The sequence below is a fragment of the Lissotriton helveticus genome, chromosome 1_1 (genome assembly GCF_964261635.1).
Source record: "Lissotriton helveticus chromosome 1_1, aLisHel1.1, whole genome shotgun sequence".
NCBI lineage: Eukaryota > Metazoa > Chordata > Amphibia > Caudata > Salamandridae > Lissotriton > Lissotriton helveticus.
The window spans coordinates 372,518,992-372,543,395 of NC_136057.1; the positions used below are offsets into that span (position 1 = coordinate 372,518,992).

The 24,404-nt window shown below is 45.4% G+C and overlaps 1 protein-coding gene across 3 annotated transcripts in view; it reads left to right on the forward strand.

Moving 5' to 3' along the window:
• Positions 1 to 24,404, forward strand: part of RAD52 (RAD52 DNA repair protein) — a 316,281-nt gene that overhangs the window by 234,358 nt on the left and 57,519 nt on the right. For all 3 annotated transcript variants that reach the window (XR_013606865.1, XR_013606866.1, XM_078673695.1), the window contains exons 9-10: positions 14,407 to 14,570; positions 16,618 to 16,689. Coding sequence is in view for 1 of the 3 variants with exons in the window: in XM_078673695.1 (XP_078529821.1) it covers positions 14,407 to 14,570; positions 16,618 to 16,689 (236 nt within the window). In the remaining 2 variants the exon portion in view is untranslated. The remainder of the gene's footprint in view (positions 1 to 14,406; positions 14,571 to 16,617; positions 16,690 to 24,404) is intronic.

A 24,404-nucleotide genomic window follows, 5' to 3' on the forward strand; every position in this document is an offset into this window, starting at 1 on the left:
GGTCTGTTGTACGCCTTTCCGCCTATACCACTTCTGCCCAGAGTGCTGAAGAAGATCAAGTGCGACCGGGCCCAAGTCATCCTTGTGGCTCCGGACTGGGCACGAAGGTACTGGTATCCAGAGCTACTCAGTCGGTTAGTCGATCCCCCGGTTCGTCTGCCTCTTCAGGAGGACCTTCTGTCGCAGCAGCAGGGGACGGTCCTCCACCCGAACCTGTCCAGTCTCCACCTCCATGCTTGGAGATTGAGCGGCGACGGTTGAGGCCATTTGACTTGCCTCCTGAAGTTTGTAACATCATTCTGGCAGCCAGGCGTCCCTCCACAAAGTCGGTATACGCCTGCAGGTGGAACAGATTTGTGGCATGGTGCACAGCAAAGGCTGTGGATCCCCTCAATGCCCCTCTTTCTGAAGTCCTTCTCTTTCTTCTTTCTCTTGCCCAGCAGGGCTCTGCTCTGGGCACTATCAAGGGCTACCATTCTGCCCTTTCAGCCTTTCTCAGGCTGCCTGATCAACCTTCTTTGTTCAAGTCCCCTATTGTTACTAGATTTCTTAAGGGCCTCACACACACGTTTCCTCCTGTTCCGTTTGTGATGCCTCAGTGGGACTTGAACCTGGTTCTTACCTTTCTGATGTGCGCTCCCTTTGAGCCACTTCACAACTGTCCTCTTCGCCTTCTGACCTTGAAGACTGCTTTCCTGGTTGCCATCACCTCTGCCAGGAGAGTGAGTGAGCTCCAGGACCTTTCTTGTACTCCACCTTTCCTTTCTGTCCATCCGGACAAAGTGGTGCTGCGTACCAAACCTTCTTTCCTGCCCAAGGTTGTCACGGCCTTCCACATCGGGCAGTCTATCACCTTGCCAACCTTCTTCCTGCCACCGCATCCCTCTAAAGAGGAAGAGCGGCTCCACCGTCTGGACCCAAAACGTGCGCTCTCATTCTACTTGGATCGCACACGCCAGTTCCGGGTGGATGACCAACTCTTTGTTGGTTACGTGGGCGCGAAGAAGGGGAAAGCGGTGCACAAGAGGACCATCTCCCGGTGGATCATCCTGTGTATCCAGGCATGCTACTCCTTGGCTAGGAAGGAGCCTCCTGCTGGATTGCGGGCTCATTCTACCCGAGCCACGGCGACTACCACTGCCCTGGGCAGGGGAGTGCCCTTACAAGACATCTGTCAGGCAGCTACTTGGGCATCGCTGCACACGTTCGCAAGACACTACTGCCTGGACAGCCAAGTCCGGAGGGATGGCTTCTTTGGCCGTTCCGTCCTCCGGGACTTTCTGGTGTGATTTTGGTTCGCAGACCCACCACCGGGGTTGGTATTGCTGGGGTATCTATTCTAAGGTAAGGAATCTAATACTAACGTGTCTCTTTCAGATGCACAAGTTACTACTTGTGTAACGATATATCTGTAAGAGACGTTAGTTAGTATTAGATTCCTTACCGACCCACCCATCCTCCCCGTTCTGCGAACCAATATCTAGGGTTAGGGTTGCCCCCTTTCAGGGCCCTAGTTTCAATGGCACCAGTGTTGGTTTTTAACATGGCTCTGCGTTTCTGGCGCGGAAAAGCTGTGTCTAAGAACTGACGTCAGCACGCGGAGGCGGCGTCTAAGTACTCCGACGACGTCATCACGGTGCCCACGACGCCGACGACTGACGCGGAGCCGCAGACGACGCCTACCGACGCGCAAGGGTACTGCTAAGCAAAAATTTCCGGATCCAGTCTGACGCCTGGGGATATTCTAAGGTAAGGAATCTAATACTAACTAATGTCTCTTACAGATATATCGTTACACAAGTAGTAACTTGTGCAACGTTTAGATTTACACCAAACCAACTAAAGAACCCTCTCTAAGTAAAGTTCTGCTTTCATGCAAAGCTTGATGTAAACAGGTTCAAAGATTTGGGCAGTAAGTACCAACAACATATTCTATGGGATTCTATGGGATCTAAAAAATTAAAACACACATTCGCCTTCTGCCCCTATTTAACTTTTATCCACTTCTTAGATCTCCTAAAACTAGACAGCTGGACCTTCATTGATGATGCCAGGCGATTGAGAAATTTTGGCCAAATCCGTCCACGGGGTCAAAGGTTACAAGCAAATAAAAAAAATAGATTTTCAATGGAAAGTGCGGCTGAACTATAGCTAGACAGTGGGGACTGCCACTCTGTAATAAATATATATATTTTTTCTGGTAAAGGAATCTCTCCGAGCCCGCCTGCAATCCGGAACACTTTGGAGCGGCTCATCGAGGCATCGCCTCAACTTGGACGGGTTGCATTGCCCTCCCGCCCCTGCTTACTTCCAAATCCGGACTGCCGACTGAAGAGGTCATGGGGACCCGAGGCAGCACCATCAATTGCGGGGTCCCGGAACGTTCTTGCAGAGTGCCCAACCCCCAGCTATTTTTTCGGATTCAACCGTGAACGACCCTAAGCACTACTCACCTGGGAGCCACTGCTGCTTTCTGGGACACTGAGTCTTTGATTTGCACTGACCAGCTGAACTGAGGTAATTGAAGCTTAGGGGCGGAGCTACTATCTGCACCTATCGTAGTGCGGTTGGACTCATACATACTGCAGTAGCGTGGGACTCTTCAATCATTTTATTGCAGGCGCTGACGAAGGCCACACCGGCCGAAATGCATTCGCCTTGAAATGTTAATTAAATGGAGCTGCCTTTATCCCCGCTGAGGTTTCTGCTTCTTTTTATTGTGAAAGGAGATTGCTGTTTCATATATATATATATATATATATATATATATATATATATATATATATATATATATATATATATATATATATATATATTGTAATACTGAAATATAGTAATTTTACACAGTTAAAACAACTTACGGAGCAAATTATATTGGCCTCCTGAGTTTGACCTGGCTCTCACTCCTAAGCATCAAGCTAAAAGCCTTGGAGCCCTCATTGATGGCAACCTGACTTTAAAACCACAAGTGAGTTCAGTGGTCCTTCCTTGTATACTAAAATTGTGAAAGGCTAAGTGTTAAGAAAATAGTCATTCTAGCTCTAGGAATATTTTAACTAGACTGCAAATTCCCTCTACTCTGGCCTCCCACAAAAGTTGATTTACAGACTACAAGCAGTTCACAATCAAGCAGCTAGATTGATGTATAAGCCGCCAAGGTACTCGTGTAGCTCACCCGTGCGCAGGGAATTTCATTGATTGCCGATGGAATATAGGATTACATTTAAGATCTGCTGCCTTGCCTTCAAAGCTTTAGCTGGCAAGGGGCCTCAATTTTCAGGACCGGTTTAATAAAGTACTGTCCTGCATGGGAAGTTTATTCTTAATCTGCGTGTTAGAAACGGGGTAGCGTGGTGCGGAGCGGGTAGGCTACACTCCGGAGGATTGTGTAAAGCATCTGCGCAGCACACACTCCCAGGCGACACACTGGACACACTACAAAAGAAACTCTACACCAGGTTATGTAAAAGTAGCTTTTTGTATTAAGAAAACACATTAGACCCGTAATCAGTCACATATAACACCATGCCAACTGGCACCAGGTAACATGTTTACAGGGGAATTATTTACAGGGCAAGGCCAATCGGGCCGCTGCCAGAACTGGCCTATAGCACAGGGGGTAAATGTAAGAGCATCAATAAATGTGTAACAGCCAGTACCTACTGGATAGATCATGAACTTGGCATCATTGTATTAACATGAGGCTTGAACACCTTGGCGTCAGTCAGAAGCCTAAACATCACCCAGCATGATACTAGGCGTCAATGTCGAAACACTAGGCATAACCATGAGCATAAATGCAACTTCAGGCATACAAGTACACTATGCATACCCCTGATAGAATAGGCATAGAAACACATTTATGCCTTATATCAGCATATGTCACCTGGGGCCTAAACACACGAAGCATAAAGGCAATATCATTAGGCATAAGTCATGATGCATCTCCCTAGGTGCAAAAACATAATCTGGCATGAACTTAGCACATCACAGCACTTCCTTTGAACAGTCAACCCCCATAATGTGGCACTCCTCCTGCCACATCAGTCTTCACTCCAGTAAAGGTTTCTCCCTGGCCCTGTGGATAGCAGAGGGGTACAGATGGGCACAGGGGCGACCGCGCAGGCACTTACGGTGGTACCTCCTGGCAGAGTGTCCCCTCCAAGTCAAGTCCACACACAAGCACACCACATGGAGTCTTAACTCCTCTATATACACCCCACCTACCAGAAAGGGCCAGAACCTTCTAGAAGGTTCTCTGGGGATACCGGTCCCAACTGGTTTTGGGGGGAGGTGTAGAGCACCTTGTCTGCCAGGCTTCCCTCCAAAGCTGGGGGTGTGTGAGACGGACACACTCCAGGGGGCGGAGCCACACACCTCAGAACTAGACCTGCAACCTCGCCTCAGGCAGGCACAAAGCACACCAAAATCGTGACTGGTCAAAGTGACATTCTCTACAACAGCGTAAATAAATCTGCATACACCATAGTGCAGCATTTATTATTTTCCCTTCAACCACATCAAACATACATATTTATTGTGTTTCATTTCAAACCACCAATTCCATGTTAGGAAAAAACTAGGGGGAAGGCAAAAAAGTTCCGGGATGACCCTGCAAGCAGGGCCAAGTCCAACACTGCGTTTCTGTTGGCTGTCCATAGATTCAAGAAAGTGGAAATGAGTGCCTGCAGTTTTTCCTATATGGCTCTGCTTATATGCAATTCTCTCCCTCTCTCTCTTTGGTTGCAGATTCATTTTGTTTCCTTTTAAAAATAAATAAAAATGTGGCTTTTCAAACAAGCTTATTTCGGCTGCTAACTGTTTGTTCCTCTGCTCATTTGTCAATAATTCACGCCATAGCGCCAAGAAACCGTTGGTGATTGTGTGCTCAATAAACAAAATGAACAGAACAAATAACAACGTTCCCACAAAAGACTGTGGTGTTCAGACCATGGCTTGAAACGGCTTTCAGAGACAGACTTACGTCAGCATGTGCCTGTGTTGTTTGCGCTCAAAGTATGATTCCAAATCTTGAGAGGAATGTGCCGTCATCCGATCAGGCCAGAGTGGAGCATGGGACTTCTGTACACATTTCCACCCCTGCCTCTTCTGTGCCGTGTTATCAACAAGAATAATCGAACAATATCCCAACTGGTCTTACTAAAAGGCAATTAAGCATGTATGCATCAAGCATTACATGAACCGAGACAAGGAGACTCAATGAGTGAATAACAAAAACAATGTGGCTCCAGATAAAATACAAAGCAAGACTTTTCAAAGTTTTGCAGGATTTGTTTGGATGAGCCACATTAGGGGCTGCGCCATTTATTGCGCTGAATAGTCGATGACGTTTCGATCCTCTTGATTGGGATCATCTTCAGGAGTTGGTTGTCATAGGACACGGTGTTGTACAGGGAGGAAGGGAAAGGATAAAGTGGGGTCGGCGGAGGGATAGTGCTTGCGCTTGGGATGGTCAGGGAAGGTAGGTGTTTTGGATGAAGTGGGTTCAAGTAAGGGTGGGAAGAGGCTAGTCGGTGATGGCCGGGTTTGGGTGGCAAAGTATGGGCCCCGTTGAAAAGGTGGACTAGGATGGCGGCGATGGAGAAGAAGACTGGGGCGGATGAGAATGGGCGTGCAGAGCCGTGATGTGAGTGGGGGCGTGGGCACTGTACAGTAAATCGCTTGTGATTAAGGAATATCATGGGTGTCTAGGGGGAAGAATTGGATGAAACGTGGGTATCCAGTGCCGAGATGTGAGTGGGGAAGGGGCGGGGGCACAGTGCAGTTAATCGCTGGTGAGTAAAGATTAACCCGATAGCCCGAGGCTAAACAAGTTATGGCGTGAGTGTCTTGCGGGCGGGGGCGCATGATCGGTGTGGCCCGCATATACGATTGAAGCGGCAAGCAGGTGCAGGCAGGGAGAAGTGGTGTAGGTCGCTCAGCGCGTAGAGGTGAAGCGCGGAATGTACCTGGAGCGGTCTCGGATGGGACCGGAGTGCGTGAATTAACCGGGCTGCCGAGGTCGCATCCAGTGCGAGCCTGAGCGTGGGGGAGAAAAGGGAAGTGGGGGTTAGGGAGTGTGCAGCGATGCGGTAGAGGCGAAGATAGGCAAGTCTCGAAGATTACCTGGCCCGGATGAAGTATCCACCCGGAGGGGAGTCAGTAATCGACTTGTGAGGGTTAGACCGGATAGGTTCAATGGGCGATGCCTTGTTCTAAGAAACCTGGATAGAAAATTATCAATCAGGATAGATTCGGGGACGGATCGGGAAGCTGAAAATTAAGCGGGATACGGGAGGGCTTACCGAACGCTGAATGAAGCAGCGAGAGACGGCTGTAACTCCTCACGTCCGGGTGTAGAGTGGCACGATCGCGAAGGCTTGTTGATTAAGGAAGCCGGCTGGTTACCAAGGCGGTGAAGTGTACGAGTCACGTGTGCATCAGTCACGGGCGTCCAATCAGGGAGGGGTATGACGAGTGTGGGCGGGACGGGGAAGGAGCAATTGGGTGGGAGGGGGGGACTGTGTGTCATGGAGAAACAATAAAGCATTGCAAGCATCAGAGTTGCTAAACACAGTAGTATTGCTGAAACCACAACACATAACAAAGCGCAAATAAATGTATAGGTTTTTCAGAAGTTGCGTTCCTACGGATTACACAATCAGTGAAGGCGATCGTACGTAAGAAATGTGAAGTAGAGTAACGAAATTAGTAATTTAGAGTGGTCAAGGTCATAGGTGGACGAAATTAAAGAAGGACATTTATGTACATAGTAAGGGAGAGCATTAGGCATGTATTTCAAGGAGCTACATAGAGGTCATATTACACAGTTAGGGACAGAAGAGCCTATGTACCACTAAATAATTTACATTGGAGAAGAGGAACAAAGGGTAGGGATAGCCAGGGAGGACTGATGAAGTACTGAGAGAGGGAGAGCGTTAGGCAGTATTTTATGGAGGTACATAGCGGTCATAGTACACAGTTAGGGACAGAAAAGCCTATGTACCACTAAATGATTTCATTGGAGAAGAGGAACAAAGTGTAGAGGTAGCCTGGGAGGGCCGGTGATTTGGAACGACAGACTGGATGCAGTGTTGCCAACGCACTGGAATGGTTAGATGGAGGTGGTACTGTTCCACTCGTCAATTGTATTGAAGCCCTGGTTCGCTGAGTTGCATTGGCCATCCATTTGCATTTGCATCTGTTTAAGAGGTTTTTCCCCTTGTTGGCAGAATCGGTTGTTCTATCACCTGCCAGCTGATGTCTGTGTCTCGATGGTTCTTCTCTAGGTAGTGAGTGACCAGGGGTGCGGTCAGAACTTTGCAATTGATACAGCTCTTATGTTGAATGATTCTCTGCTTGACCATCTGTGTTGTTTGTCCTACATAGATCAAGTTGCAGGGGCAGTGGATGACATAAACAACGTTTTGTGATCTGCAATTAGTGTGGTTTTTAAGTTTGTACGTTTTGTCATTGAATTTGAAATCTTTGGTGTTGACAGTGAGGTCGCATACACTACAATTCTGGCATTTTTAATGTCCAATGATTGGTGCAAGTCCCCCCCAGGTTGCGGTGATGGTGTGTCTTATCTGCCGTTTTTTCTGGCCATGTGATTGCATGTACGAGATGTGAGGCTAGGTTCTGACCACGTTGGTAGGAAAAGAGCGGTGGTTCCTTGAAAGGTTTGAATGGGCGCAACACTGTCCAGTTTTTCCTTATGATTTTAGAGATTTGGTTGCTGCATGGGCTGAACTTGGAAACAAAGGGTATTCTTGTCATGGGTTTTTTAGGTTGTGGCGTCAGGAGCTGGTCTCGGTGGCAGTACCATGCCCTCTTTATTGCTCTAGATACAAGGCGTTTAGGGTATCCCCTGTTCATTAGTTTGTTGATGAGTGTCAGATTCTCGAAAGTAGTCCTTACGCCATTTACAGTTTCTTCGAATGCGTAAGAACTGTCCATAAGAGAGGCCGTCTGAGTCCTTGTGGGTGGTAGCTGGAGTATTGCAAGAGGGTGTTTCTCTCTGTTGGTTTACGGTACAGGCATGTGCCTAATTTGCAATCTTCGGCATGTATGGCGACATCCAAGAAGGGTAGGTCATTGTTTTTACAGTCGCTTGTAAATTTGAGGTGGTTTTGAGATTGATTAAGCCAAGCAATGAATGGATGATTGAGGTTTTCTGTGGTTCCATTCCAGAGGAGAAGGATGTCGTCTATGTAGCGACGCCAGAGGTTAATGTTGTCAAGGAAGGGATTATTAGTGGTAAGGATGTGCGTTTTTTCCATATTGTGAACTAAAAGAATCGCAAAATTTGGGGCAAAGCATGCGCCCATGGAGACGCCTTTCACTTGTAAGTAGAAGGTATTACTATAGAGAAAGTAGTTGTTCTCAAGGGCGATCCGTAGAAGGCCCATTATGAAATCGGTAGGGATAAGGGCGGGTCGGGTCTTGTTTCAAGGAGGGATCTGATGACTTCAAGGCCTTCGGAATGCGGAATGTTAGTGTATAATGATTCTATGTACAGTCCGACCATCAGTTCTGTTTTGGTATTGAAAGGTCTATCCTCGATGGTGTTGATCAGGTCCATGGTGTCCCGTATGAAAGTATCTGTAGTAGGAACGAACTCCTTTATGATGGCATCGATATATTTTCAAAGAGGTTCCAGAATGGATCCGGAGACGATGGGGTGGCCTGGGAGGTTGATGTGGATCTTTGGGAGTACATATAGTACAGGCGTTCGTGGGTGTAGATTGTTAAGGAAATTGTATTCCTTCTGTGATATTATGTTTAGAGCTTTGGCTTGTCCTGTGACCTATTTTGGTCCTGATATCCGAAAGGGGGTCGTTAGAGAGAGGGCTATAGTGGTTGGGATTGGTAAGTTGTCGTTTAATCTCCTGATCATATTTGTCGATTCCCATGACTACTATTCCCCCGCCTTTGTCGGCTGGTTTTATTATAATTTTGGGATTGTTTTTCAGTGTAAGTAAGGCTTGTTTCTCCACAAGAGGTAATTTGTAAGGTACATATTGAAACTGGGTTTTGAGGTCTGCGACGTCCTGCATGACCAGGCGTTCAAAAGCCAAGATTTCCGGTGGAATGGCAGATGAGGGGGGGTTGAAGGTAGAGGCTAGATGGAACCGGGGTCTAATGGGTTGAATAGAATCCGGTTCATCAATGAAGAATTGTTTGAGGCATATTCGCCGAAAGAACATCAGTAAACTCGATTGAAGTTCAAGGAAGTTAGTACGTTCTGTGGGAACAAAGCTTAAACCACGTGAAAGAAGTCGGGTCTCATCGTGAGTGAGAATGTGACCTGAAAGATTAAAGATGGGTATCGACTGGGCATCTGGAGGAGATGAAATCTGGAACAGAGGGGTAGCTAAGTTGTTGCTTTCAGTGTTCATTGTTGTGGGCCCCATTGATAGAATCTGTTGCGGGTTTATCTCTACCCCGCAAATTGAAGTTGGTATTGTCGATTCCAGGCTGGTCGTGTTTGTTGTTGGCCGCATCCGCGGCCTCGCCCTAAAAAACTTGTGGTAATAGTGGCTGTGGTCGGTTTGTGGCTCGTGATGTACTTGGACCTTTGCCGGAATCAGTGTCTTCAATTGAGGTATTGGAAGAGTCAGAAAAGGTGATTCTTTAATTGTTACGATATCTACCCCAGTTCCGTGCTCTTGGTGGGATGTAGGGGGTGTTGTAAAATTAGTCACAGAGGTATGGGTAAGTTTGTTGGACCTTGTAGTACTTGATGTCCTTTTGTATTTTAGTGATCTTTTTGTTCAATTCAAAGGTGCTGAAGGTTGAAATGGTTGTATTGATCTTGTTCAGGGGATTTTGGCATCTGTGATGGAGAAATCTGCCAGAATCAATTTTTCTAGTTCAGCTATTTCCAGTGGCGGGAGCAAGTTGTGGCTAGGTGACTGAAGCCGGTCCGGAATTTGAGGTCTTGTGTAAAGATAGCAGGTGTATTGCGGATTTGGAGGCCAACCGGGATCACGCCTGATTTTAAATAGTCTGTGAGCATACGGGCGTGAAGCTCAGTTCTTATCTATTTCTTCTTTAGTTTTTTTTCTTTCTATAGCATTACACGGGAGGTGTTAGGGGTATGGTTAGTAGTGGGAAGGATGGAAGGCCCAGAAAGGAGAGCGTGGCCACTCATTAAATTTTGAATATATTTATTTATTTATTTGAAAGTTTTATAGAGCGCGAACAAGACCCAGAGGGGTTTCGGAGCGTTGTAGTAAGCAATTATACAGATCATAATAAAGATATAACATTAGTATCGTTACAATTTAGCTCTACAAGGAAAAAAAAGAAACCACAACATATCTTACAATCAACAGTTGATGCAGTAAAGGGGTTGTCCAAAATTAGAGCAAAAGGAAGGGAAAAAAAATATGTCATAGAACATCAGTGAAAAATATTTCAAGATTTTGGTTACCATAAGGCACTAACATGATCAGCGCGCTAATGTTCATTAATTAGTAGCTTTTTAACCAGTTTTTTAAAGGAAGTAGTGGAAGGATTTGATCTGATCTCTGTTGGTAAGGAGTTCCAAATTCTTGGAGCAAGCCCGGAGAATGTACGGTTGTACGATCTTTTCTTTTTTAATCTTGGAGGTTTCAGGAGAAAGGTGGATGTACTTCTGAGGTACCTGTTAGAGCTCGATAGTTCAAGTTTATTAGCTAGATAGTATGGTGTATTGTGATGTATGGCTTTGAGTCAGACAGGCTATCTTGAGTCAACTTTCTTGCTTCAATGGATAGCCAGTTTAGCTGCAAAAGGTCGGGTGAAATGTGATCAAATTTCCTAGAAACCGTTAAAAGCCTAGCTGGTGCATTTAATGTGGCTCGAAGAGGAGCCAAGGTAGCTTTGGGAAGTCCTACGAGGGTCACCAGCCCGTATTCCAATCTTAGGATAATCAGGGATTGAACCACCGGTCTGAGATCTTCGGGGGGGGAGGAATGGTTTGATTTTCTTCAGTGTGTTGAGTTGGAAATTGGCTCCTCTAGTAGTTGCACTGATGTGTGCCTGCATGTTTAGGTGTTTATCCAAGGTGATGCCTAAACATTTGGCAGAGTCTACAACATGAGGAGTGCAGTTCAGAGCAGTTAGGTGTTTAATCCAGTCTAGGGTAGGAGCTGAGTGATTAGGTGGGGTGATCAGCAGAAATTCAGTTTTGAGAATATTTAGTAGGAGATGATTCTGAGCTAGCCATTGTTGGGTTTGAGCAAGTGCAGTGTTTAACATTTTTATGTCCTCTTGCGAGGAGATATTTAGGTACAGTTGCGTGTCATCTGCATACATGTGGTATGGATGTTGGCTCTGTTCAAAATGACGCAAGAGGTTCCATAAATAGATTGAAAAGCGTGGGCGAGAGCGTTAGAACCTTGAGGGACACCAATAAGGACACGGGTACTGGAAGAGAGGGCATGATTAACTTTGATCCTTTGCGTGCGGTTGTGCAGGAAGGAGGAAAACCAGTTTAGGACCGGGCCCGACAATCCCATCCTATGTTGTAGTAGATCAATCAAGTTTTTGTGTTTGATGGTATCGAAGGCTGAGGACAGGTCTAGAAGGATCAAGAGACAAGGGACATTTCAGTCGAGGGCTCTTACGGCGTCAACAATGTGAGTTAATGCCGTTTCGGTGCTGTGCCGCGCTCTGAATCCTGACTGATGGGAATCCAGGAGTTGATAATTCTCAATATGTTTGCATAGCTGGGAGTGAACGCATTTTTCAAGCAATTTTGTTAGTCATGCTGCTGGTGATAGGTCGGAAGTTGGTTGGATCTGATAAGTCCGCATTGGGCTTCTTGGGGATGGGAGTAACTTGTCCAGTTTTTAGGGAGTCTGAAATCTTTCCCTGTAAGAGAGATTCATGTATGATCTTGGAGCAAAGAGGGAGAACGGCCAAGATTAAATCTTTATAGAGCTTGGCGGGGAGAGGATCACCAAAATGGTTTGAGGGTTTGATGGATGCCATGTTGCGAAGTAACTCATTGTCGTCAAGTAGGAGAAAACTGCTCCAAGAGGCCTTGTTCTTGAGGTCCAGATGCGAATGTATTGTCGTGGGTTTTGCCACCTCTCCTGCTCCTGCCGGCAGTGTCTTGGATAGCAAATGTGGGTTAGTGTGTAATAGCTCCAGCTCAATTTTCATTGTTTTTTCCCTGAAGTGAGCTGTAAAATCATCACCACTAGGGAGTGGGGATAACTGAGTCGAGCTCTGGTTAGTGGATTGGTTAGATTGTTCCTTAATGATTTCGAAGAGTTTTTTTGGTCTGTTTTTGGCTCCATCCAGTTGAAGTCTGAAATGATCGATTTTCGCCAAGTGTATGTGTTTGTTGTAAACGCTTTTCATTTTTCTCATTTGAGAGAGATTTGAGGTGGAAGGTGAGTTTCTGCAGAGTCTCTCCGAGAGTCTTAGATTGTGCCTATTCTTCAGAGTAGGATAGAGTCTCCTTGGACATCCTGGTTGTCCTGAAAGTAACACTAGGAATATGGACCTCTAAATGGATCCGAAAATAAGGGCCAAGAAGGCGCCAACTCTCGCAGCTCAGCAGCTGCTCACAATCTTGTAGAATACTACAGGAGTACGACCTGTCAACCACGTTGGTATTGGGGGTAGGTAATCAGAATAATCAAACAATATCCCAACTGGTCTTACTAAAAGGCAAATAATCATGTATGCATCAAGCATTACCTGAACAGAGACAAGGAGACTCAATGAGTTTTTTCAAACGTGCTCATGGCATCGTATAATTAAAGAAAAAATAGAGAGGTACAGTTGTAACAGCACTGTAAGTAAATAAATTACGAAACAACCCGAATTGGACTTGGTGCTCAGCATGTGCAGGTGACACAAAGGTGGCGATGCAAGTGACAATTGTGGGCACATGTTCCCTTCCAAACAGTTTGTGATGCCACAGTGGAATCTTAATTTGGTTCTAACGTTCCTCATATGTACACCCTTCGAGCAAATTATCAGCTGCTCATTGTATATTTTGAGACTCCAAACAATCTTAATCATTGCAATCGTTTCCACCAATTGTGTGAGTGAGCTCCGGATTCTCTTGGGCCCCTTACCACCTTTTTTCCTAACAAACTCTTGTTTAAGTTAAGGGCGACCTTCTTAATTAAAGTTGTGATACCCCCACACACATTTTTTGCCTGAGAAAGACTGAGAGCTCGATCTACCAAGGTCAAGGCTGCTGCCACCGCATTGGCACAGGGAATGCTTGTACTTGACATCTGCCAGGCCATGAAACTGGTTCGATGGGAAGGGCAGTTTGCCTCTTTGGTCCTGCAGGTCCACATACCCTAGCTTGTGAGGTACTGCTTTGGTATCTGCAGATAGAAGTATCCATCAGAAGAATATTTTAATTACCTTTGGTAATGCTTTTTCTGATGGATACTCTCTCCAGCTTCAGAATCTTGACTGCCCTCCCACATCCTCGCTCTATGGGGTGGTTTGTTTTTAACATTTAATAAAAAGGTCCCAATTTGGAAATCTGCAAATTGGTGCCAACAACTGTTTGTGCTCCGCTTCCAGGGTCACAGAGAGTCAATCAGGAAACAAATGTACGCACAGAGTGGTATCACCTATACACAGCTCTGTTTGGTCCTTTCTGGGGCAAAATGGGGTTAACCACAGAGCTGCACAATGCCACCTAGTGGCAGACTGGAGCACTGCTGTAAAAATGTCTAGCCAATCCGGCACCTGGAGAATATTTTAAAGGTGAGGAATCTGTGGTTAGAGTATTCACCATAAAATGTGTTACCAAAAGCAAATAACTTGTTCTTATTACCACAGTAGTGTTGAAAACATTGTATAATTCGTCACAGTATAAGTGTTAGTTACTTTACACAATTTTGCCTTGCTGCACAAATGCAACCCCTTGCATCCTGGGTTTGGTTAAGTAAGTACATTTTTGTAAACATATACAAAGGTAAAACATTGAAATAAACCATATGTACAGAATGTAATATGCTATTTAATCCCATTGTTGGGGTATATTTATGCACACACACACACATGTATCCCATATAAAAAGTCAGAACATTGTTTTATTCCATAATTGCATGTATGTGTTTGGTAATTGCTAGAATTTTATAATCCTAATCAAGTTCTGCTGCCTTACTTTCAAAGCTTTAATTAGTGATGGATCTCAATTTTTAAGGAAACGATTAATAAAGTACTGGCCTGCACTGGGACTTCATTCTTCATCTGCATTTCTGCTGGCTGTCACTAGATTCAAGAAAGTGGAAATGGGTAGCTTCAGTTTTTCCTATATGGAAACATAACATTTTTGCTTTCCTTGTCTAGAATGTAGATCACATATGAAAACATGCACAATTTTAGCTTTGCCTCTCCTGAATTTCACCTATTTTATTTTTTCTGCTTTAACAGTAAAGAGCTGTCTGAGTGTGGTGCTCAAAACTCCGAGCTAGATGCAACCTACATGAGGAAGATGAGACAGAAGCAACTGCAGCAGCGGTTCCGGGAGCAAATGGAGAGAAAGCAGAAAAGCCTGGGTTCTCTGGAACCGCTGGCAGGTGGTGCCAGTGACAGTGGTATGTTTACTGATCAGAACCTAGACAACAGCTCCTGAATGCTTTTGGTCCCTGAACTTGGTATCAGGCTAATTTAGTTTTCAGAATTATTAAGGGCCTAAGGGCCTCGTTTAGATCTTGGTGGATGGCTTTCTCCATTCCAATGGTGATGGATATTCTGTCTTCTGAAATATAAATCCTGTAGGATATAATGGATTTATATTTCGGTGGACAGCATATCTGTCACTGTTATGACAGAGAACCCCTTTGCCACGATGTATATCATGCCCCAAGTTTTTGATGCAGTTAAAGTTTTATTTAAAATAAAAAATCTTGGACCACCTATGTGGTTACTCCAACCGTACATGAGAACACATTTCACATACAATACACATTAAATGGAAGACATACCTTGCTACAAGACCAGCAAAGTTGTGTACAATTCAGCCTCTCTCTCGATTGACCTAGGGTTGTGGGGGTAGCCTTCGCTTGTTGCAACTTTGCCCAGACATCTCCTTCCTAGGCCAGTCTTCTAGTATGATCTACTCCTCCCTTAACTCCTTTTTAACCAGGGGGATTTTAAAGAGGTCTATGTCACTTCCTTCTAAATGTATCACAGATTTACTGTGTCATGGGGTCTTCCTCATTCAAAGCAGTCTGCATTTTTTCTTTGGATCAGAGAATGCTGAAACAAATGTAAATTTCCTTTAGCTATCTATAGTTTTCACCGGCATCCCAGTTTGCACGGATAGACCAGTTTTCTGGTGATAAGTTCAATTCCCAACACCACTGTCCTGTCAAATAACATTGAAGCAGGAGACCCAGATCTCTAGTGGAGACCATTTTCTGACGTGGGCATTTGTTTGCTCACACTCTGTCATGCATTATACAGAGGTCCATCAAAGCCTTACCAGATGAGAAGGTGGGTAGAACAGTAAAGGGTATTGCAATCAGGAGGAGTACCTAATGGGAGTAAGGATTACATGTGGTGAGAGAGCTGGAAGGGCGGGCACCAGTGCAGTCCGTAAAGGAGCGTGTGGGCATGGAAGTTAAAAAAGAAAGTGGGGAGAGGAGAGCAGTAGATGGATGTGAAACAGCAGGTCTGGATTGGAGGAGATCTCTTCAGCAGGGATCTGGCAGATCTTAAGTGATACCACTGCCAGAGTTTTTCATCTTGGATAGGATAACTCAGTAGGTGACATGTGGCCCATTCTGCTGTTGCTTTTTCTACCTCTTCTGCTGCATAATTTAAAAAAATTGTGACCTTAAAAGCTCTCAGAAAAGTTAGACCAAGTTAGGGATTCTGTCCTACTGAATGGTTGAAGATTCTTGCCTATAGTAAATAAGTTATTCAAGTCTGTTTTGAAGACCACTCTGCCACTACTAATGGTTGTTTTTAAATATGCATCAGCACTTTCTCAGATCACTGATCTGTTGGTAAGGAGGAACAAGATGCTGGTTTTCTTGTTTAAGCCAACTAGATAAGACATATTTAAGGCATTTGAACTTTACCCAATTCTTGTTCTGCTCCCAATGAGGAACTACTAGCTGCTATTTTTATCCAGCTAAACCATCTGTTGAAACCGATCAGCCACATTGAACTGTATCCAACAAGAACAGACTCTTGACCGGTGAAAATCCGATCAACTTTGACGATCACTCTGAGCTACTTGCGGTTGTTTTTACTTTGCACCAGCACTATATTAGGCTACTGCTCTGTTGGTAACGAGAACCAATATACCGTCCAATTTTTCTGTAAAGACAGCTGTTTCAAGGTATTTGCCCTTTCCCTAATCTTTGTGCTGCTATAAATGAGGAATCATTTGCTGTTACATTTATATAGCCGACTAGCGTGCAACCCCAGTATGCGTTAAACTGCTGATTACACTGTTTCAATATGTATGAACCCGATCTCTGTTATAATACTTGAACTGTTTTTTTTTTTCAAATTGTAAAGGTTTTAAACAACCACAAACATTAAAGCATTATTATCAGTTGTTAAAGTCGAAGTTTTGTTTTTGCCTGTTAAGATTTACAATCTCTTCAATTATGACTTTGTTTCCTGCAGCCCCTCACCTTGCCCAAAGGACTTCAACAGTAGCCAATGTTCCCCATGCAGAGGAGGATGAGTTCTTGGCAGGTAAGAACATATAAACCTGTTTAGCTACAGTGAAACAAGACCGCGATCAAATGCGGTACACATTACCATGTTCCACTAGCAAATGAAGACAAGTCTCTTTTGCACAGTTTCCCGGAAATTAACCTTGAAAGATGGACGAAAAAACATGTTTATGTTGGATGTGAGTAGTATAGGAACTATTGAAAGTTCAAAATATACAGAGCACTTGCTTTATGACTGACAGTATGTGAGTGTGTAGGTATGGCACAACTGACTGAGTTTTGGAATGTCAAGAATTGTACAGATCTGACCACTGTGCGAGTCATGAAAGGTTTGTGGTCAGGGAGATGGGAAACTGGGGAGGGAGTTGAAGGTGGGATAGAGCGAGGGAGGTTAAAGTGGTAGTCAAAAAATTTGTATTTCTCATTTTAGCGCCCAAAATAATTTTTGCTCTCCTCTACAGCAGAAACTGCCTAATCAACTTACATCAAATTTGCCACAAAACTAGAATTGTACAAGCAACAAAACCTTTTGAAGTTTAATGTAAATCCATTGAGTTGTTTGAGACATTAATTTCAACAAAAGATGACATGCCAGCTTTAAAGGATTAGACTAATTGTATATTTTGCCCACAGTTCCAGGACAACTTGAAATACTAAATTTGGAAAATAAACCCAATCAGACGAGAACTTTCAACAGCACACGCCGCACACTTCAATCATTCACAGTACACAGTCCTCTGTCACTGGGCCAAGCAAACGTACATGTTTTGATGTTTTTCTTTTTTCTTTGTTTAAGTATGAAACATTTATTGCTATCATTAATTTGTCGGCAATGTTCAAAGCCGGACTGCAAGACGCAGGAAACTCACCGAAACATGAAGTATTAATTAAGCTGTATATCTGATGATTCAATCGGTCCATCATCATTCAGCATTTGCAGAGCGCAGCACTGTCACCTCTTGTGGTATCTGGGCGTGTTGTGGAAATTGTCTGTCAAAAAAGCCAGGTCTTGAGGCTATAGCGGGAAGAAATGAGCAGAAAAAGACAAAACATAGGGCAAAACAGAGCAGAAGAGGGCAAAACAGAAGGCAGTAAAATGAGAAGAAAAGGAAAAACGGGCAGAAAAACGAGCAGAAAAGACAAAAAATAGCAAAAGAGGGCAAGCAGGGCAGAACAACCAGAAAAGGTTAAAAAAACGAGCAGAAATACAAAACGGGGCAGACAAACAGGCATAATAGGCAAAACATCAAGAAATGGACAGAGGTATCACAGAGGGCAGCAGGTAGACGGGTGGCAGACTGCCGGCAAGCTGGACAGAAGAACAGACCCAGGCGGAACTGGCAGGAGGACCTTTATGTAACATACGGCACCTGACCTGCTAATGTATGATGCACTAATAAAAATAAGCAATAGAAAAGATTTTTTTAAAAATCAGACGTGTACGCATTTTTCCCTTTGCCCTACACCTAGTTCATTGCCCAATAGGGAACCCGGAAAATATGATTGGCCAGCAGCAGATGAACATGGTTGGTTGTGGCAGCCATCATAAGATGCCAGGCACCAAAAAAAGTTCCTGAAAAATGGTGACATGGAGGGTGTAAGAGGACAGGGGGAGCGGTTGCTATTGCAGGCTATATTGAAGGGGGGGGGGTGGAGGTTGGTTGAGGACGGGGATTGTGACCATTGCTTGATGAGATGTCATCAGGGGCGTACCTTAGTCATTGAGGTTCAGGGGGTGTGAATCTCAAATTTCCTAACTGAAAAAGCATGGGGTTTCAGGGTAGAGGGGTGAGATGACCAACGTTTGGGATTGATTGTTTTCATGGCGAACAGGATCATACTAACTTGCATTTGGTAGACCTCTGTCTAGAGTGGAACAGTCGTTGAAATGCTGCCCCAAGTGATTGCCTATGGTTAGAACATTTGCAAGCATTTGTCCCATCACCTTTTGAGTGTTTGATTGACAGTAATATGCCTGGAAGCCTGAGACTGGCACAGCTTTCCAAGACTACAACTGCCAATGTTCGTGAATTCCAAAATGTTGTAAGTTTGCACCTATTCAAGAAGTAGGTCTACAGGGAAATATATAGTATTTAGTTGACTTATTTTTTTAGGCTTCTGCTCCAAGAAGTTAACAAGTTAAAGCTCTTAGTGAAATGAGAACGGTGAGAAAAACTGGTAGACATAGTTTGTTTAATGAAATGTTCTAGCAATTCGTAACCTCATTCCCCACCTAAATCCTCTGCTTTACATCTATGAATCTGAAAATTATTTATTTCTTTTAGTACATTTTTTATTGCTTTATTGAGCTTGGTCTTCATACCAAACGAAAATTGAATATGCACAGAATGATTGTTTAGAGAGAGGATTACTGTATTTCTAGAATGTCTGTTTATCTTGTATCTTTTATGGTTTTATAAACCTAATAAAGATTATTGAATTGATAAAGACGTAGCAGACCTGACTCAGGCCCGACACCCAACTACCAAGTCAAGAATGCATTTGGGGGATGTCACACACCAAACACCCACCTGAAGCTAGGCCCCTGAGCTGGCAGTTCTCCCTGGAACCCATGACTATGGCCACATACAACACAATGACCTGGAGTCCCTGCCCTAGATTCATTGGGTTGGTGAATCTTAGTGTGATCACAAATGTAGTCAAATATGGAGAAGCTCTACCATGACATGAGCGTTGAAAATTACTTATTTCTGTTCACAAGCAGCTCAATGTCTTACACTCCCAACAAATTGACTAACACAAGTTAAATTTTTTCTGCTCTCCCAGTTTTTTCTCGTGAAATATCCAAAAGCAATAAATATAAAATCCAAACAGTAATAGGCTCTTGGTGGAGCCAACTTCAGTGTCAAAAATAACCTTTTCTATCCCTTTTTCTTAGTATAAAGTAGGGGTGGCCAGAACTCGCAGAGTTTTACTCCGCTGAGTTGCATTAAAAAAACTCCAATATTCCGCTGGGTTACGCAAACTGGAGGAATGGAGCACATTGTGCTGGTATTTAGCACCAGGAGCTTGTTCGTGCTGTAAAATCAGTGCAAACAGTACCACGCGGCAAGCCAGAGGGCCCTTCTTCTTTCTGCAGCTCGAGTAGATTTTTGACTCTAGTTGCAGTTTTCTCAACGCGAACGGTCGTGACTTGCCGCAACCGCCCAAGTTGAGAAATCTAGCCGGGAGGCGCTCTAGTAACCTAAAAATCACACTAGGGGATTCAAATTCTCATTCGGCAACTTAATGTTGGCGAGCCAACGTGAGAACAAACTCCGCCACGTGATGCAGTTTTGCTGGAACTCTGCGTTCCAAGCAGAACTCGGAGTGGACAAAACTCCATGCTCTCTGTCGGCGGAGCAAACTTTTCGCCCACCCCTAAAGGCCTGGCCAGCAATGTGCTTGGGCTACTCAAAGTAATCGTTTGCCACAAAGTAGCTGCAAATCCGGATCCCAGTAATTGTTATTGTTGGCACTAAACATCCTGCTGTGTAGTGATGATTAGCCAATAATAGCCCTCCTGGTATTGACCCATGTATGTATGTATGTATGGTATGCATGTATGTGTGTGTGTGCGCACAAATCCAATTGCTAGACCGGGAAGAAAATGTTCCGTCGTCAAATGGGATTTCTTTATCTTTCCAAATTTTGAGATGCCTTTTTAACCCCTTCGCTGCGGCCGCAATTTTTCTGCTGTGCGGTAAACAAAAGAACAGGGCGGGGCCGTGACGAACCCCAGCCGTTATCAGCACACGCCCACCGCGGGGCGTGACGGCTAGGGTTCGTCACCAGCATGGGAGGGGTTAATTTTTAATTATGGCCTAAAAATGGCAGCCAGACATGTAGACTTTACGTATGTTGATTAAGTAACGTTTCTCTCTCTCCATTCTTGTAGAAAATGTCATTTCTGACTTGCAAAACGTTTAAGCATAGGTGTGCGGGGGAGGAGCCTAGCTCGCGACCGAGATGGCCGCGTTTTAGCTCGGCTCCGTCCGGCCGCCTGTTTATCTTCATTTATCCTGTATTCCTCTTGCCCCGGGAAGCCCTCCTTGCTGTGTTTCGGTACTCCAGTCACTTAGCGGACACTTACCCGTTGCTCCGGTGATCCTGAGTGCTGTCGATCCTGTGCAGTGATCCCGCTCGGAGCCTCCGGGGCGGTCTGGCCGGGCCTCCTTGCTACGCTGGGCCGTGACGGAACATGTTGGTCGGCTCTTGTTGGCGCTGTGGAGCTGGACGCGGAGGCTGATGTGTGAATTGGCCGGCTGTGCCCCTTGACGGACCCGACTGGCCTGGGCCCAGAGGTACGAACGCTGCTCCTCGCGGGAGAGCCTACTCAATTGTCTGGTTGGGTCCCCCTTCTATTCCCCGGCCCGGCCATTTTGAATTTTTCCGCCCGGGCTCGGAGAACGGGGCCGGCGGTACGGGGGGACCGACGGACATCCTTCTTCTGGTGGCTCTCCTTTCTGCCTTGGGGCGCCCTGCCGCAGTCTGGCTGACCTCCTTTTGCTCTGGTGTTACCCCGGCCGGGGTTCCCGACGACCGGGGACGTGCTGGGCTCTTAAGATGGCGGCCGGCCCTGGGAGTCTTTGCCGGGCCCGGGCGAGCACTGGGGGCCCGCCGCATGGCCCGGATGTCGGATCTTGTAAAGAGTTTCCTGCGCTTCGAGTTGTCCTGGATGCACTGAACTCCTGGCGGACTACCGTGGCTGCGTCTGTCTCCACTGTGGAGGCGGACCCTCATTTTGAACAATGCGGGCCCCCGTCATCGGATTTGGCCTCCTCGTCGATGATCGCGACTGATGTGCTCCTTGACTCTGTGCCCCCGGCGGGGACCGCATCCTTGGCTCGGAGAGTCTCCGACGCCCCCCGTTGTCCTGTCTGGTTGCCTCGGCCACTGGGATGCGGTCCGCTTGTATCCTGGCCTGGCGTCGACGATCCTTCCAGTCTCTCTTCGCATCGACTCCCCGACCGAGAAGTATGTTCCGGCCCGGCTGGGCCTGCCTCGTTCGAACTGTCCCTGGAACTCTGTCTGCAATACGATTGTTGTACTGTGTCTTTCCTGGATCTTCAATATTTTCTTTCCAGTTTCTTCTTTGGACTGCCGCGAAATTTTCTCCTGAGCCCTGTGTCCCTCATCGTTTGCTCTTGGTTTGTTCGGATGGTTACAACCTTGGACAAAAGTGGACAGGGCTGAAACGACTTTTATATGCGGTAGTCTGGTTTCTTTGTTATGTGATTGACAAGTGCTGTTGTGATGTTCCTGTAATTTTATGGGACTCCTGAAACTTTTTCTAATATCGTTAACTTCCCATGGGCTATACCCTTCCCTTGTAGCAGGTGGCGGGATGGAAGCAGATGATACTGATTTTTCGCCCTCCCCCGTGTGCGTTGTTCCTTCCCTTCCCCTGCCCCTTCCCTTTTATCTTTGTTTCTACCCTGTTCCTTTCTTCTATATTTCGGGTTCTATTTAGGGCGACAGGCACGCTGCCGGGGGGTAGGCCATAGCCCTCTGCAGGGGTGTAGGGAGGGCTTGTGGGGTGGGTGGGAGGGTCTGTTGTTGTTTTTGGAGGGGTCTTTCTCTCCTCCTTTTTCCCCTACTTGGTTCTATGGCCCTTGTGTATCCCCTTTTTCGGGGCTCTGTATCGCCGTCTGTCCCCCGGGTGTCTTTCTGGTGTATTTTTCCGGTATTACAAAGATGGTGATTTGTTCTGTTTGTCTTCCTATTTTGTGGTCGATTTTGTACCGGAATTTTGTTCTTCCTGCTTTGTCACCTGGGGGCGGGTGGTTGGGTTGGGGTCCCTTCCTTTTCCTTTTTCCCCCCTTTCCCTTCCCTCTCCCCCCCCCTTTTTTGTGGGGTTTTTTCTACTTGGGGGTGCATTTCGTATCGTTTTGGTATTTGGGTCCTTTATTGTGCTGATCGGTGGGACGGGTGGTGGCTGCGGTGGGCGGGCAGTGGATTGTGTGCACAATTGCTTTTCTTTCTACCCGTTGTTTTGCCCGGTACTTACTGGTATACCTCTGTCGTATTTATTTCTCCTGTGTCTTTACGATCGCTGCGTTGCTGCCTGCCGCGACCCCGCCCCTCTGGCTTGTGTTATGGCCCGCCAGGCTCCTGACCTCCCAAACCCGTTCTTTAAAAAAGAAAACTACCTTTCTATTTGTTTGCTCCTGAGATTGCTCTAAGATGCTTGCTCTTTCCCCTGATTTGTTGCCTTAGTATATTGTGACACCTGATATATGTCTCCTGCTGTTTTTGTTATGTGGTGGCCAGCCCTGGTGGGTTGTAGGCCCGTATTTGTGAGCTATCTCTGTTCAAATAAAGGTTTTCAAAAAAAAAAAAAAAAAAAAAAAAAAAAAGCATAGGTGTGCATTGTAAAAGGTTAGGAGCTGCAGCTCCTAGGGCTAGCAGACCGTGAACTTCATGTGGGATATGCTGCAACAGAAAGGATTCCCAACCTTAACCAAGAGTTAAAGGAGGGATGAAAGGTTAATACACCATGCATTTTGGAGTTTTAGAAACCCCAAAAATGTATCTCTGCAAGACTTACGACTGCACCTGTTTATTGCACAGTGCAAACTAAACAAGCAACCGGTTTGAGGCTCGCACTGGAGCATTGACTAAATATTTTTTAAAAAATGCCTGCTGCAGAGCAAACCAATTTATAAAGAAAGGATTGATTTGTGCATAAGCTACAAAAACTAAGTGCTATAACAGTGTGTAAATTTCTGTTGTAAAATTGTCTTTCCAGCATTTCCGTGGACGCAGAAAAATACATCAAACAATATGAATAATGTTAGACTAAAATACCCCCTTTGGACTGATCCAGGATGTGATTGTTAATGTCTCAAGCCAATGGGTGAAGGTTTCTGAGCCAAAAAGCCATTTGCCGCAGGAGTCTATACCAAAATTACTCAGTGAATATTTAGACTACACTATGTGCCTTAAATGGAGTAAGCGCCCATACACGTCAAACCCACAAACGCTGCACTAACGTTCTTGTCTCCAGAAGCTGCCTGAATCATTTGCCCCTTATAGCTATTCACAAGGTAGGTTTATTTGTTTGCCCTATTTAAGAACCCCAAACCCAAATTAAGGCCTTCGTGTTCATTTTTTAATAGGGGAAGCATCTTCTTGGAGCGGCTGCATTGTACCTGGAGGAGAAGGGTGGCTCATTGGTTAGAGCAGCAGACCCGGGACCATGGTTCAATTCCCGCCTCGGCGGCTCTTGGACTCAATTTCCCCGGACCTGATAATTCTCGCCTCGGTGCCTAGTCTAATCATGGGTCCCACTCTGTGACTCTGGGCAATAGCTTGCTTAATCTCCACAACGGCCCCAGCAGCTCTTGGATGCCTGGCTTCACCTTGGGGGTGCCCAGGAGTGGACATTTCACAGGAAAGCCAGGATGGGTTCCACAGCGGTATGAATACAGCGCTACAAGACCTCTGGGTAGAAGTGCGCTATATAAATACAAACCCATTTACATTTACCTGCCAGGGAAATATGCACGATAGATGCTCTTCACTGATCAGTGTAAAGCAAACAAATGTAATGTATCCTATCATTCTGCTTCTTATGCTGAGGTTTACTGTATGGACTTTAGATTCTGAAGGTCTGTCTGCTCACGTGAATGTTAGCCAGTACCAACTGTCTGTGTTTTTTGTAGCCACACTTCATCACATTGCACTGAGGTGTGGATAATATCTCATACAACAAAAAGTAATTGTGGGTCT